General features: G+C 41.5%; 1 protein-coding gene across 1 annotated transcript in view; it reads right to left on the bottom strand.

Moving 5' to 3' along the window:
- The window catches only part of DOCK9 (dedicator of cytokinesis 9), a 135,957-nt gene extending 123,612 nt beyond the window's left edge, over positions 1-12,345 (bottom strand). Inside the window, exon 1 of the mRNA XM_075712502.1 lies at positions 12,232-12,345. Within this exon, the coding sequence (XP_075568617.1) occupies positions 12,232-12,345 (114 nt within the window). The remainder of the gene's footprint in view (positions 1-12,231) is intronic.
- Between the last annotated feature and the right edge of the window lie 205 nt (positions 12,346-12,550).

Raw genomic sequence — 12,550 nt, 5'->3', positions numbered from 1 at the left:
GTATCCATGATGCTGTGACATTACATTGGGTAGCCACACACTAACCACAAAGAAAGAGAAAGAGAAAAGATCGAAGAGAATTCCGTCCTTCAGAAGAAAGCCAGTATGATTAGTCCAGGAGGTAGTCTTCAGAATAGCATGCTTGGATTCCCATGTAATTTTGACTGAGAATCTGCACACTCAGCAAGGCCTTAAGAAGAGATTTGCATTGAACAGAAACAAAAAACTACTGTGGCATTAGAAATACTAAATATACCACCAGGCTGAAGACCAGAGGCAGTTTATAATTCATATGAGAGGTCCCTAATGTCAAAGATCATATCAAAAGTCAAAAGTAATGCTTATGAAAATTGGAGGAAGATTAGTTCTGTCCTATCTAGTCAGGGAAGCTGTCATAGCTGGCTAATATCACAAGTTTCTTTTAATAGACAAACAAGGGAATGTTTGTGTCTGTTACGCCTTCTATACATTTAGAGAAGTGGGAAGGAGGCATAAATGATACAACCCAAGAAATGCTATTCCAAATCTTGTATACACAGTATTATGTATGTGCTGATGGAGAGATGCACACAAATTTAAAACCCTGCTAGTTACAAAATGCTAAATATCTTAGCTAATAGTTTTAGATCACATAGTTGAGAGCTGCAGAAAGATCAGTCTTCTCACAAGTCCGTTCTTACATGAATAGCAATACATTTTCATCCACAGATGAGCAATGGGAGCTGCCAGTAAAGCATGTGCCTCGAGTTCAAAGTTAACTCAAGTATACCTTGAGGACAGACATACCAAGAATAACCCAAAGAACTCCAGGAAGTTGTCTAAGTAAATCTAAACTGAACAAATGAACATTTATTGTTGAGTGTGAGACACAAAACACCTAGCCCTTTTAACTGTTTTATATTTCAAGCCATAATATAGGATTTCTAGTATTGAAAATATGCTCACTGGACTCCATCTAGTGGTCACATAACTTTCAGCTTTCTGCAGCTGAAGTGATTATTCTGGGCTCTTAAATGTAACTACAACAGAAATTTATTATTATTAGAGAGCTACAGAACAAGTCACTAATTATAGGATATTATTTACAGAAACACTAATGAAACCATGCCAGAATAAATAATGGTCAACAGGAAAGTAGACTTGGGGGGGGCGGGGAGGGAAGAGTTAAAACCCAGTTTTTGAACAACCTTACTGTGTTCAGCAAAGACCAGCAGGAACTTCAGGGCTCATACATCCTTTTATACTTTTAATCCCTCTATGGAGGTTATTCAGATTCAGGTCTTTCTCATTCCCTTTGTTCCTAGTTCAGTCAGGAACAAGTTTCAACTTCCCCTCCAGCAGACCATTAGCTGCCAGAATATTACGCTGGAAGCATTGTCGCTTGAACTTTACCAGCAAGACTGGATACAGCAGGATTTTTTTTTTTTCCTGTTAGAAACGTCATATTTCATATGAGGAAAAACTTACTGGGTCACGCTGTGCATTCTGGCTGGGAAGAAATTAACATATAACAATTACTGGCCCATCTAAGGCCATATACAATACCAGGCAAATAACTCCAAGGTGATAACAAGCCTGGCAAGCAAGAATCCCAAGACGATTTCTGAAGGAAACTAGAATAGCATGCTTCAAATAGTTATGATGTGTGTCATCTCTTCATTAACCTCAATGCTCTTTTTAAACTCACTGACGTTTGAGGTTCAACATGAATTTAAAATCCCTCTTGGACTAGCAAACAGTAGGAGTAAAGCCTCCTTGAACATTCTTAAAGGCAAACATACTACTATGATCTTCAGCTAAACCACCTATTAAATCAGATCACATTACACTACACAGGTATTAGTGCCAGTGCAAGTGAGTGCAAATATGCCTGGCAGAAAGAGGTCTGAAATACCACTTGTCGTCATCACTGTAATGGTGCAAGTGAGGAACAGGCTACATGAGGTGACTTTCAGTCTTATTTTCACAAAGCTTTGGTTCTGTATTATTCTGTTGCCTGGCTGTAGTCACTTAGAACCATGTCTACAAATGAGCCCAGAAAGGCATCAAGTGAAGTGCAAGCAGATTCTCTGCCAGTATCAGTGCCCTGGTGAAGAACAGTACTTCTGAAACCAAAGGATATAAAGACATTTATACAACATTAAAAAAACAAAGACTACAAAATAGCATTGGCAATGCCATCAAACCGGAAAGCGGATGACTACCTTCCCATCACTTTAAAACCAAAGCCTCTTTTCTGTATGTTAGTATCCACAATGCTAGCTAGCATTTCCATTTGACTTTCACAAACCTGTTAAAATGAGACTGAGAGCTATCTTACCAGCCTTTGCCTCTCCCACTGAAAACATCCAGCTCTTCCTGTGGAGTTTCTGTTTTTCTTATTCATGTGCGTTTCAGTACTCCCTTCAGCATATGAAGGGCAGCTGTACCTTGGGTAACCAATAAGGTAGCAAGCTCATATCTCTTAATGTCAAGACACAAGCATCCAAAGGCAGCGTAGGCTCTAGACTTGCAATCTGAAACCAAATTAAATGTCTACAAACTCATGTACATTGAAGTCCAGGCTCCTGAAATCAACTACACTTCACTTATGACAACACAAAAATTGCAATGTATTACATCCTGCACTGATGTAACCAGATATTTAAATGCTTTCTCAACTTAAAATTATGCAAGCATTATCGATTCTGAGTATAACATGTAGTCACCCTTTGCTGGGGGATTAATTTTATAGTAGTAAAAACATAACACACACACACACCCCTTATTCACCAAATAACTCCTTCCCATCCACAGCATGCCTGGTAGTACCAAAAGCAGTTTAGTCTGTGCCTCAAATTTCCAAACCTACACCAGTATCTGCCAACATGCTATCTCTTTTTAAGTCAATAGCTACATATGAGTATCAAAAAGCACCCACAAGTACACAAAGCAGCAGCTAAGGATTATTTATTTACACTGCACTGATGGATCTATATTACAAGCTTCCCTGTATTCTAGCAGCTCTGGATCAGCATTAGTCCGTCTCAGCTTTGTTGTGACTAAACATAAATCTTTACTTTTTTTCTTCAATAGTTGGGGGTGGGGTGTTTTTCTTGGGTTTTTTGGGTTTGGGGGAGGGTTGTGTTTTAAAGACTATTTTGGTTGCTTAGTTAATTTTATGTGAGGTCACTTGATACTCCCACTGCATGAACAACTATGTATGTAGAAGAAACTTCAAAAGGGACTATTTGATTTCAACTTCTAGGGACTGTAACATTGTTTATGCATAAATTCATTCATCACTGAAAATTTCAAACAAGTTATAGAAGAGTGAGCTATAATTTTGAAAAGTGAACAGTTTTGTTGATTTAGTGCCCCATAATTTTTAATCTCTAGTATTCTTTCCTAGAATCATCACTAGAAGAAACTTTTCAGGAGTACTACAAAAGCAGTTAGGAGAAAAAAAGCCAGCCTAAACGATGTTTCCTTGATTTGCTCAGAATTGCAAAGTTGATATTTCTTCCAGAACTACCAGCATTGACTATATTGTACATAATGAGGTCTACTTGACATTTCACCTTTGCACAGAAATCCTGTGAATCAGATTTTTCAGACAATGTTCAGTCTCAACTGACTTATTTCTTCCTCCTCATTGTCTCAAGATAGAAAAATGATCCAGAACTTTCATGTTCTTTTTTGACACAACAATTCCAAGGGCTGAATAACAAATTTCCTTCTTAAACTACCTGACATCCTTTCCTTCTCCTTCAACTGGTAAGCAGAAAGAAATTCTAGCTGGTCCTCTAATGGGAATGGGCCTTTTTATTCAGAGAGGCCCCCAAATCAAAGCTTGGCCTGGACCCAGAGGCTTAAAACTAGAATTCCAGATAAGGCCTCAATTTACACTGACACCAACAAGTACTCCAGTCTGAATCAGCCTGTGATCTGCTTGCTTCCTCAGAACACAGAGCAAAGATTGCTTTGTTCTTAAAAAGCAAACTGACACCTTAGAGAACAAGTACACAGAAGAGTCCAGTTCTAGGCTCCCCAGTACAAGAGAGACATGGACATAGTGGAGAGTGTCCAGGGAAAGGCTGCAAAGATGATGAAGGGACTGGAGCATCCCTCCTATGAGGAAGGGCTGAGAGGGCTGGGACTGTTCAGCCTGGAGAAGAGAAGGCTCAGGGGGATCTCATCAACGTATACAAATACCTGAAGCGAGGGGTGCAAAGAGGACAGAGCCAGGCTCTTCTCAGTGGTGCCCAGTGACAGGAGCAGAGGCAGTGAGCACAACCTGAAACACAGGAGGTTCCCCCTGAACATCAGGAAACACTTTTTCACCATGAGGGTGACCAAGCACTGGCACAGGTTGCCCAGGGAGGGCGTGGAGTCTCCATCCTTGGCGAAACTCAAAAGCCATCTGGACATGGTCCTTGGGCAAACAGCTCTGGGTGGCTCTGCTTGAGCAGAGGGTTGGACCAGATGACTTCCAGAGGTCCCTTCCAGCCTCAGCCATCCTGCGACTCTGTGAGAGAATCATAGCACCCCTTCACATCACATGTCCCGGAAAGATCTTTCCTGCTACTTTTTTTTCTACTCTGGATAATCACCAGCAGCCCCAAGGCAACGCCACTACCTTAAATAGAGCGCTACTCACAGAATGGAGTGGTTAGTTTCACCAGTCTCAGGTGCTGGATCCAGACAGAGTTTTCAACAAAGGCTCTCGATTTATTCTTTCTCATTTTTCCCTCACTTGAACTGCCTGAGTCTCCACACCAGTCAGCAATCTCTGGACACAGCAGGAGAATGCAGAAGACAGCATCTGGATTCCCCATTCCTCCTCTCATATCTGATTCACTGGGCATAGATGAGGAGATGACAAACTGTTCTAACAGACGCACTAATTCATCCTTACGCCAACAAAAAATGCCCCACCCCTGCAGTCAGATTAAGATTTTTAATTTCTTAATGTTTCTGCAGCAAAGCTGCTATTTCTCTCAACACATTCACAATGGGAATATAAGATGTTGGGTTTCTCCGACCAAACCTTTGTGCTCCAGAACAGCCTTCTTCATGAAAACCCCTTCAGACCTTCCGCTCAACTTTCTGAAGACCTTTAGATGTCTAGTAAACTTTTTTCCAAAGCAGAGTCCATTGTACCAATGAAACTCTGGCCCTTGCTTAGTACAAGAAATCCTGTTCATAATATTAACCAGGTTGGTTTTTAAGGCTTCTAAGACTGTTAATTTATTGGGTTTTTAATATTACAGGAAGTCTCTATTTTGAGATAATACGTTCATTCACATGAAAAGAACTTTAAGGACCCTTACAGAAAAATAAAATAAAATAAAAAAATCCCATAGCTTTCTCACGATGCGATACCTACTGCTATTTCACAGATTATTAAATTTAAGATACTAAGCACATCAGTGCCTTTGGACTAAAACAGAATGTAAGTCTCCCTTCACAAACCTATCTATCCTCTAAATTAAGGTCTACAATAAGGTACATGGTCAGAATTATTGGAGTATCTTCTCATCTATAGATATAAGTTATTTCAAAAATATTTCAATGAGAAAGGTATTATGTAATATATTGACTACTTGTGCAACTTTATGCCTTTTCTGGCTTGTATAATTAATGCTTTTCATGGACACAGACAACCTAAGGGGGGCAAGGGAGAACAAATTTGTCTTTACCCTCTTCCAAATGAAGGAGTTTTTGCCTTCAGTATCTAAGTCAAGTGAAGTACTTGAGATTATTCAACTGCAAAATCAAAAAAAACCACTAGCTAAGGAAGGAAGTTTTATGTACATTTTTAATATACAGTATTTTTTTAAGATCACTGCACTAGGTAAGTTCTTCAACCGCCATCAGAAATTTCAGGTCTAAATAAGAGCTTCCTGGACACCAGCACTGAAGATCTTACAGCTTTTCTTTATCTCCATAAAGAGCCACTGGCATCAAATCACCTCTAACAATTACAGAAATACTTAAATAAAAGCAATATAGCCAATACATTTCTCAGAAGGACACAATCAAGCTTCTTGCTATCTGGAAAACTGAACTCTCCCTACTTGCTTCAATGACTTACCAGTAATTTTTCCTTACTATTTTCAAAGCAAACACACATGAATTTGGCAGAATCTTAAAGCCACCTCAAAAATACAAATATCTGGTTAAACTACCAAATTCACAAATTGTTGAGCTTGCATATACACGCATATATCTGATGGTTATTTAATCTCAGGCACACACTATGTACATACAAGTGACCACTCAGTCCAATAACCATATATGCTTACAAGTAACTTGAACATCTATACTTATGCAATAGAAAAAACAGTTGACATTAAAGGTCTAGTTGTCAAAACAAGTAATTACAGACCTTCTTGAAACATTTGCGTAGAAGCACAATGCAGTGTAACCAAATGACTTCAAGTGGGATACATGGGTTTAAGTTTATTGCACAAGACCTTCAATATGGGGGGGGGGGGGGGGGGGGGAGAGAAGAAATTATGGAGTTGTGAAATTCCCAAGTTTAAATTCAGGTGTAATGAGTTCTACTTCCATTGAGTTACAAATACGTGATCCTGATTGAGTATTCAAGGGCATGAGTAGGAGGAAGAGAGGAGAGAGGAGGTATGCTGTGGTACTCCATGCTTCATGAGAGCTGCTGCCACCATAGACTGAAAACCCAATCCAGCATCACCCTATGACTGATATTTGCTGTATTAGAAACAATTATTTTTAAAGTATTTACTCTTCTATTTTAAACATAATTATCCTTATCTAGTGGGCTAGAAAAAGTTACAGAAAATAATAAAGAAATAAGGTGCAGCTAACAAGAATGATCTAATGTTGTTGAATGGTTAAATGTACTTTTGTTCACACAGAAATTCAGCTGTCCTGTATTTTTCCCCTCACATTTCTTTTGTGAACAAGAAGCTTACTGACATTTAAAATTCAAGTAAGTTTAATGGTATTTATTAATAGAAACTTTAGTACTATAGTCTCTGAATCTTCACAGCCACAGAAATGCCTATTATACCCAGTAAGTCTTCTTAGCAGTCATCAGACTTGCCAGAAACAACACATAGTTTTCTTACTAGTGTTTTGCATGCAATCAAAAAGGTTTTTACATGCACTTCGCTGAAATAAAATTAGCACCTTTATCAAAAAGATCTTATTCTCGGCCAATTTCTATTTCCTTTAGGAAAGGAAAGTGGCACATCCCATAAACTAAAGTAACTTCTTCAGGGCTGAGTATCAGGTTTTTCCCCCCAAGTAAAGTTCAACAGTTCACAGACTGACTAAATAAGCAGTACCGTTCACATCGAGTTCCTCCAAGATGAGATGTGTTAGGATGATGTTCATTGTCAGCAACGATTTTTCCTTTAAAATCTTGAGTGTCAGTTCTCATCTCCCTGCTTTCACTCATCCATTCATAACAATTTGCTTCTTCCAAATTCCTTACATATACAATTTCACATTCCTTAATGGAAAGCTCGAGCCTTATCCATGTTTCCAGCTTTTCTGTACCCATCAGCTCTAAAAGATCCCAGTCCTCACTCATCCCCTCAGCATTACATATCACTTTTTAATTCCTACTTTTCTAAAGCAAGCCATCAACTCTCTCTTTCTACACAAACACTGCAACTGAAATCTCGCAGCTGATGAGGTTCCAAATACTCGAATCATTGTATACAGAGAAGCCGCTTTGCAAAAACGCACACAAGCCCTCTGTGCACGGGGCATACGAAAGGATACATATCAGAAAGGAAAATACCAAACCAAAATTAATACTATGTAATCCTCCCAGTAACTGTATTCTTGTAAAAATACAATGTTAAAACATTGTAACAATATAGCATAGAGTGCACCTATCCATCTTTTTAATGGAGTTGACATTCACAGAAAGCAGAGATTAGGATTGGAAAAACAAAGTTGACATCATGTTAAAACCAAGAATAAGTCTTCTTTAAAAAAAGAAAGAACATAAGCGAGTCTGAGATCAAAGACTCATTAGGAGATCCAAGCAATGTCTTTGATACACTGGTTTTCCTCCACATCTGAAAAGCTCAATTTCTGCAAGAGTTTTAGAACTCAAGAGGTCTACCAGGTACCTGAAGTTAACATATAAAGCCCAAGACCATATTAAGACATGATGATTTCAGCCTTCAAATACTCAAACCTACTTTATACACCCAAATCAAAAAGGAGAACTTCACAGAACAATCTGGGAATCACTCAGATTTCATCCCGTTTTCCCATATCTCCATTTTTTTCTGTACAATGCTAATTTTGACATTGCATTATTTGGTATATTTAAACATTTTCATTATCTGCATATTTGATAAGGGCATTTTATTGACAGCTCGGCAAAAGCAGACCAAATCTGATATGCCAAACATTCTCTTAATTGCTTACTATCCTTAAGCATCAGCTTAATTTAATATAGGGTAGAAAGCATTGTCACTGAGATAAGTTATCATTAACATATCATTGAACAAGATGCCACATATCCCTCCAGCAGTGCTACTGATTTGTAATACAACATGTTTTGGGTAACTCATCACCACTTAAAAAGACTGCTTCCAATTATGTGTAATACTAAAATTGCATTGAAAACTGCTTTTGGTAAGATTGCTGGTTTAAGAGACAGACTTGTTGTCCCCATAGTCTTCCTCTCCAGAGATAAATGTATCTGGGTGGTCAGAGGCATCACATTAAGTCACGTGGCTAGTCAAAAACACCATCAACAATGCACAAGACCATATTCAGCAAGGATGCTACTCTCAAGCAGAAAATGGCAAAAGCTGAACCCAAATAATCAAGATATATATTACATGCTTTATACCACAGTGAAAAGCTGATTGCCAAATAAGTAGTTTGCAGTTCAGCCAACCAAACTGTACTTGTTGGTTCAGCAAACTGAATCTAACAGAAAGAATGTATGAGATGTCAAATGCTGACAAGATAACTTGCTTCATTCTGTAATGAAAACTAGCTTGGTTAACCACATCTGCTTAATGTTTTTTTTACTATTCAGCCAAGCTATTTAGTCTGTCAGTTGGATGAAAATCTCTTGACTTTTAGTTCCAGTGAAGAGCAATCTGCAAATTTAAGATACTCTATGCAATCCTACTGACATGCTGTTCTCCGTCACCTTTCATCAGTATGATCCTAAGAACACTTACAAAGCAGAAAAGACAAGCATATTTTAGAAATATGATCTAATAAACCTCCTTTAAAGATGGGAAATGACTTTTCTGGGGGGTTGGTTTTGGGGGGGGGGGGTGTTTTGTTTTTGGGTTTTGGGGTTATTTTTGTTGGGGGGGGGTGGGTTGTTTTTTTTTTTAAGTCTAGCAATACATTCTTGATGGTAGAAATGGATGGAACTGTTAAATGGTAGCCACAATAAGAAGTTAGAGAATCTATGCAACCTCAGAGGTATTAGCAGTTCACTTTTATCTGCTGCTGCAAGTAACGACTGGATGATTTGCATCACTGCTCAGTACATTCTGCTGCAGAGATGTACAGCCAGAAGCAATATTTGGTTGTACATATCTGGACAGATCACCCACCAAGAACTGCTAGTTTGAATTCATTCTTTGCTGTCTCCAGGTTCTACACTGCAAGCCTAGCCAATGGAAAGCAGCTTCAGTATTTTTTCAGTATTGGAAAATGTCAGTATTTGTTCATGAGCAAGTGATGACAGTAAGATCACATTAGTTTACCAATGCTGAACGATGTTTTAAGAAAGACATTTTGTTGACAACCCAGTTCAAAAAATCCTGGTGGGGTACTCTATCGAAGAGCTTTGAGAGGCAGCTTAGGAAAGAAAGTGGGTCTTCCGTTCTTTAAAGCCACACATCTGAATAGAGTATTCCACAACTACTATAATACTGGTAAGAATCCTATGTTCACCAGGTCAGCCTAAGAGATTTTTCAGATAATAAAGCCCAGAAGCTCCAACAACTAAGAAACAGGGCAACCTGTCAAACTTACAGAAGTAAATATTTTTTTAAAGTCTTTTTTTTTTTTTTTTTTTGGGGGGGGGGGGGGGAAGGAGAAAAAACACCCAACCTATCCCACCTAAACTCCATTTCTTTAAAAAAAAAAAAAAAAAAAAAAAAAGGTAAAATTTCATTCCAAACATCATAATGCTCAACAAAAAGAGTTACAGTACATTCAAAGGAGGAAGAAAAGGTAAAAAGGTAAAGGTAAACTGCAATCAGTAGCCTTTTATTTCATGATTTAAACAGTGTGTGAGCAGGAACATAGGAGTTCAGTGACAAAATGAACAGCATTTATGACAGTAGAAAGACATAACAGACATATGGCTGAAACAGGAAGGTGAACTTCAGCATAAGACTGTATGGGAGAGAGCTTGGGATTTTGCTCCATGTGTCAAGCTAAGAGAAAAGGATCACAAACCTGACATGATATTTAAGTCACCATAAATGGTAAGTCACTATTTTTGCTTTCTAAAACAGTGATGGAAGATCTTATCCAGAATAAGATTGAGCCAGTATGCCACTTCACACCATCAATTCTTTCACCTCCTTAAAATTCTGCAGAATATGCTGTTGTGGCAAAAATACCTGGAATGTTAGTCAATACCATCCTATTATGCATTTGGGCAACCTGAATGAATTAAAGGATCAGATAAATATTTTCCAACTCACCTCAATGACACTAGTCATAAGTGAATTAAGAAAAAAACTTCTAAAGGGGAAGGGGTGGAGGGCAGGGTTGCGAATTACTGCAAAAGAAACATTTATTTGTGTCATGAAAATACCTAAATCCCTTTCACGCTCCCTCAATATGAAAAATACTTTTAAATACACATATCCTTCTTCTGCTCTTCCCAGGAAAGACTTGATCCCTGCAGAAGTGTTAACATATACTGGATGTTGATTACACGTATATGTGCTAGCGTTTTGTGGAAAGCTGTCAGTATTCAGGTGGACCTTGAAGTATGCATATTAGGTCTTAGGAATATTATATATTCCGTGGCCCACAGTTAAATAAAGAGTAATTTATTTTTAGAGCCCTCGTTTTACGAAGGAAGGGTATTTGTCTTTGAATTGCAGCTAAAGCATTTGTTACTCTCACAACACATAGCTATGACAAGACAGTGTTCTGACAAGCAGTTTAAAAAAGTTAGGCAAGACCATACTTGGCATTAGCAAGAGGGAAAAACAAATGACAGATCAGCTTCCAGTGTCAGGAACCCCAGCACCAAAACCTCTCTACTTACACAGGGTGAAGCGCTTACTAAAACATTCCCCTTGGAGATAACAAAACCACATGGAAAACAAATGCATACCATGAATAAGAGCCTCAAGAGAGAAGCGCTGAAAAATCTTGCTGAGGCTGTTTAAGATGTCGTCACCTAGGTGCAGCCAGGCCAAAAAACCATACTTCTCTTTCTCTCGGTCCCAGGTGCCTCAGTTCACCATCTACCACCTTCACCCAAATTTACTTTCAGCAGTTTAAATTAAATTGATGCGCCCAGTTGTGAACTGGTGAGAACAACTACCACGTGCTAGCACAGCGCAGGCAGCAGGGACAAATAGCGTATTAAAACATTCCTGCTAGACTCGCCAGCGCTCATCTTCCATGCTGCACGATCCGCGCAACAAAACAACGGGCTTCAGTCGTAAAGCGTGCAGACAGCAGCGAAATGAAAAAAAAAAAAAAAAATCACTTTTGCACCACTAGTTTCACACACGCGAAAGCACTTCGGTCAGAGGCGGGCAGGCGCCCGCTCTACAGGTGGAGGGGAAGGGAGGCAGGCGGGCCCCTCCGCCCGGCCCCCGGCGGGTTACGGCGGGGAGGGTGCCGCTGCTCCCCGGGGAGCTCCGCTCGCCCTGGCCGCCCCGCACCGCCTCACGCCGAGGCGAGGTCTGCAGCGGGGCGGGCGGGAGCGGCCGGCAGTGCCCGCCGGGCGCCGCGTCCCATGGCGCCCGCCGCGCAGCTGCCGCTGGGAGCGTCCCCGCCCCGCCTGCGGCGGCACCCGCACCTCAGCCCGCCGGCAGGCGAGGAGCCGCCCGCCCGCCACGGGGCCGTGCCCGCACCCCCCCCCCCCGCCGCCGTGACAGCCCGGGTAGGATCAAAGGGCCCGTCTCCTCCTCCGGGGACACCGCCTGCCCCCCCCCGCAGCCCCGGGAGGCCCCGGCGGAGGCTCCCCCCCCGCAGCCTCGCCCGGGCCGCTGCCGAGCCGCCCCCCCCCGCACTCACCAGGAGGACGGAGCCGCGCACCACCTCGGAGACGCTCTGCCGCAGCTCGGCCGCCGTGCCGGGCTTGCTCAGCGCCCGCGTAAACTTCCGAGTCTCCGGGGCCACCAGTGCCATGGCTGCCCTCCGCGCTCCTCCGCCCCGGCCCGGCCCGGCCCGCCGCTGCCCTCAGGGGCCGCCGCTGCCCTCAGGGCCCGCCGGCCGGCCGGTGCCTCACGCGGCGGCGGGAGGCGGGCAGGGCGCGAGGCGCAGCCCGGCAGGTAGCCCCTCCCCCGCGGAGCCGGCGCGCGCCGCGCCGCGCCCCCACCTCCAGACAGGGCCC

This window comes from Pelecanus crispus, chromosome 1 (assembly GCF_030463565.1).
Source record: "Pelecanus crispus isolate bPelCri1 chromosome 1, bPelCri1.pri, whole genome shotgun sequence".
NCBI lineage: Eukaryota > Metazoa > Chordata > Aves > Pelecaniformes > Pelecanidae > Pelecanus > Pelecanus crispus.
This window is presented reverse-complemented; position numbering and strand designations above follow the sequence as displayed.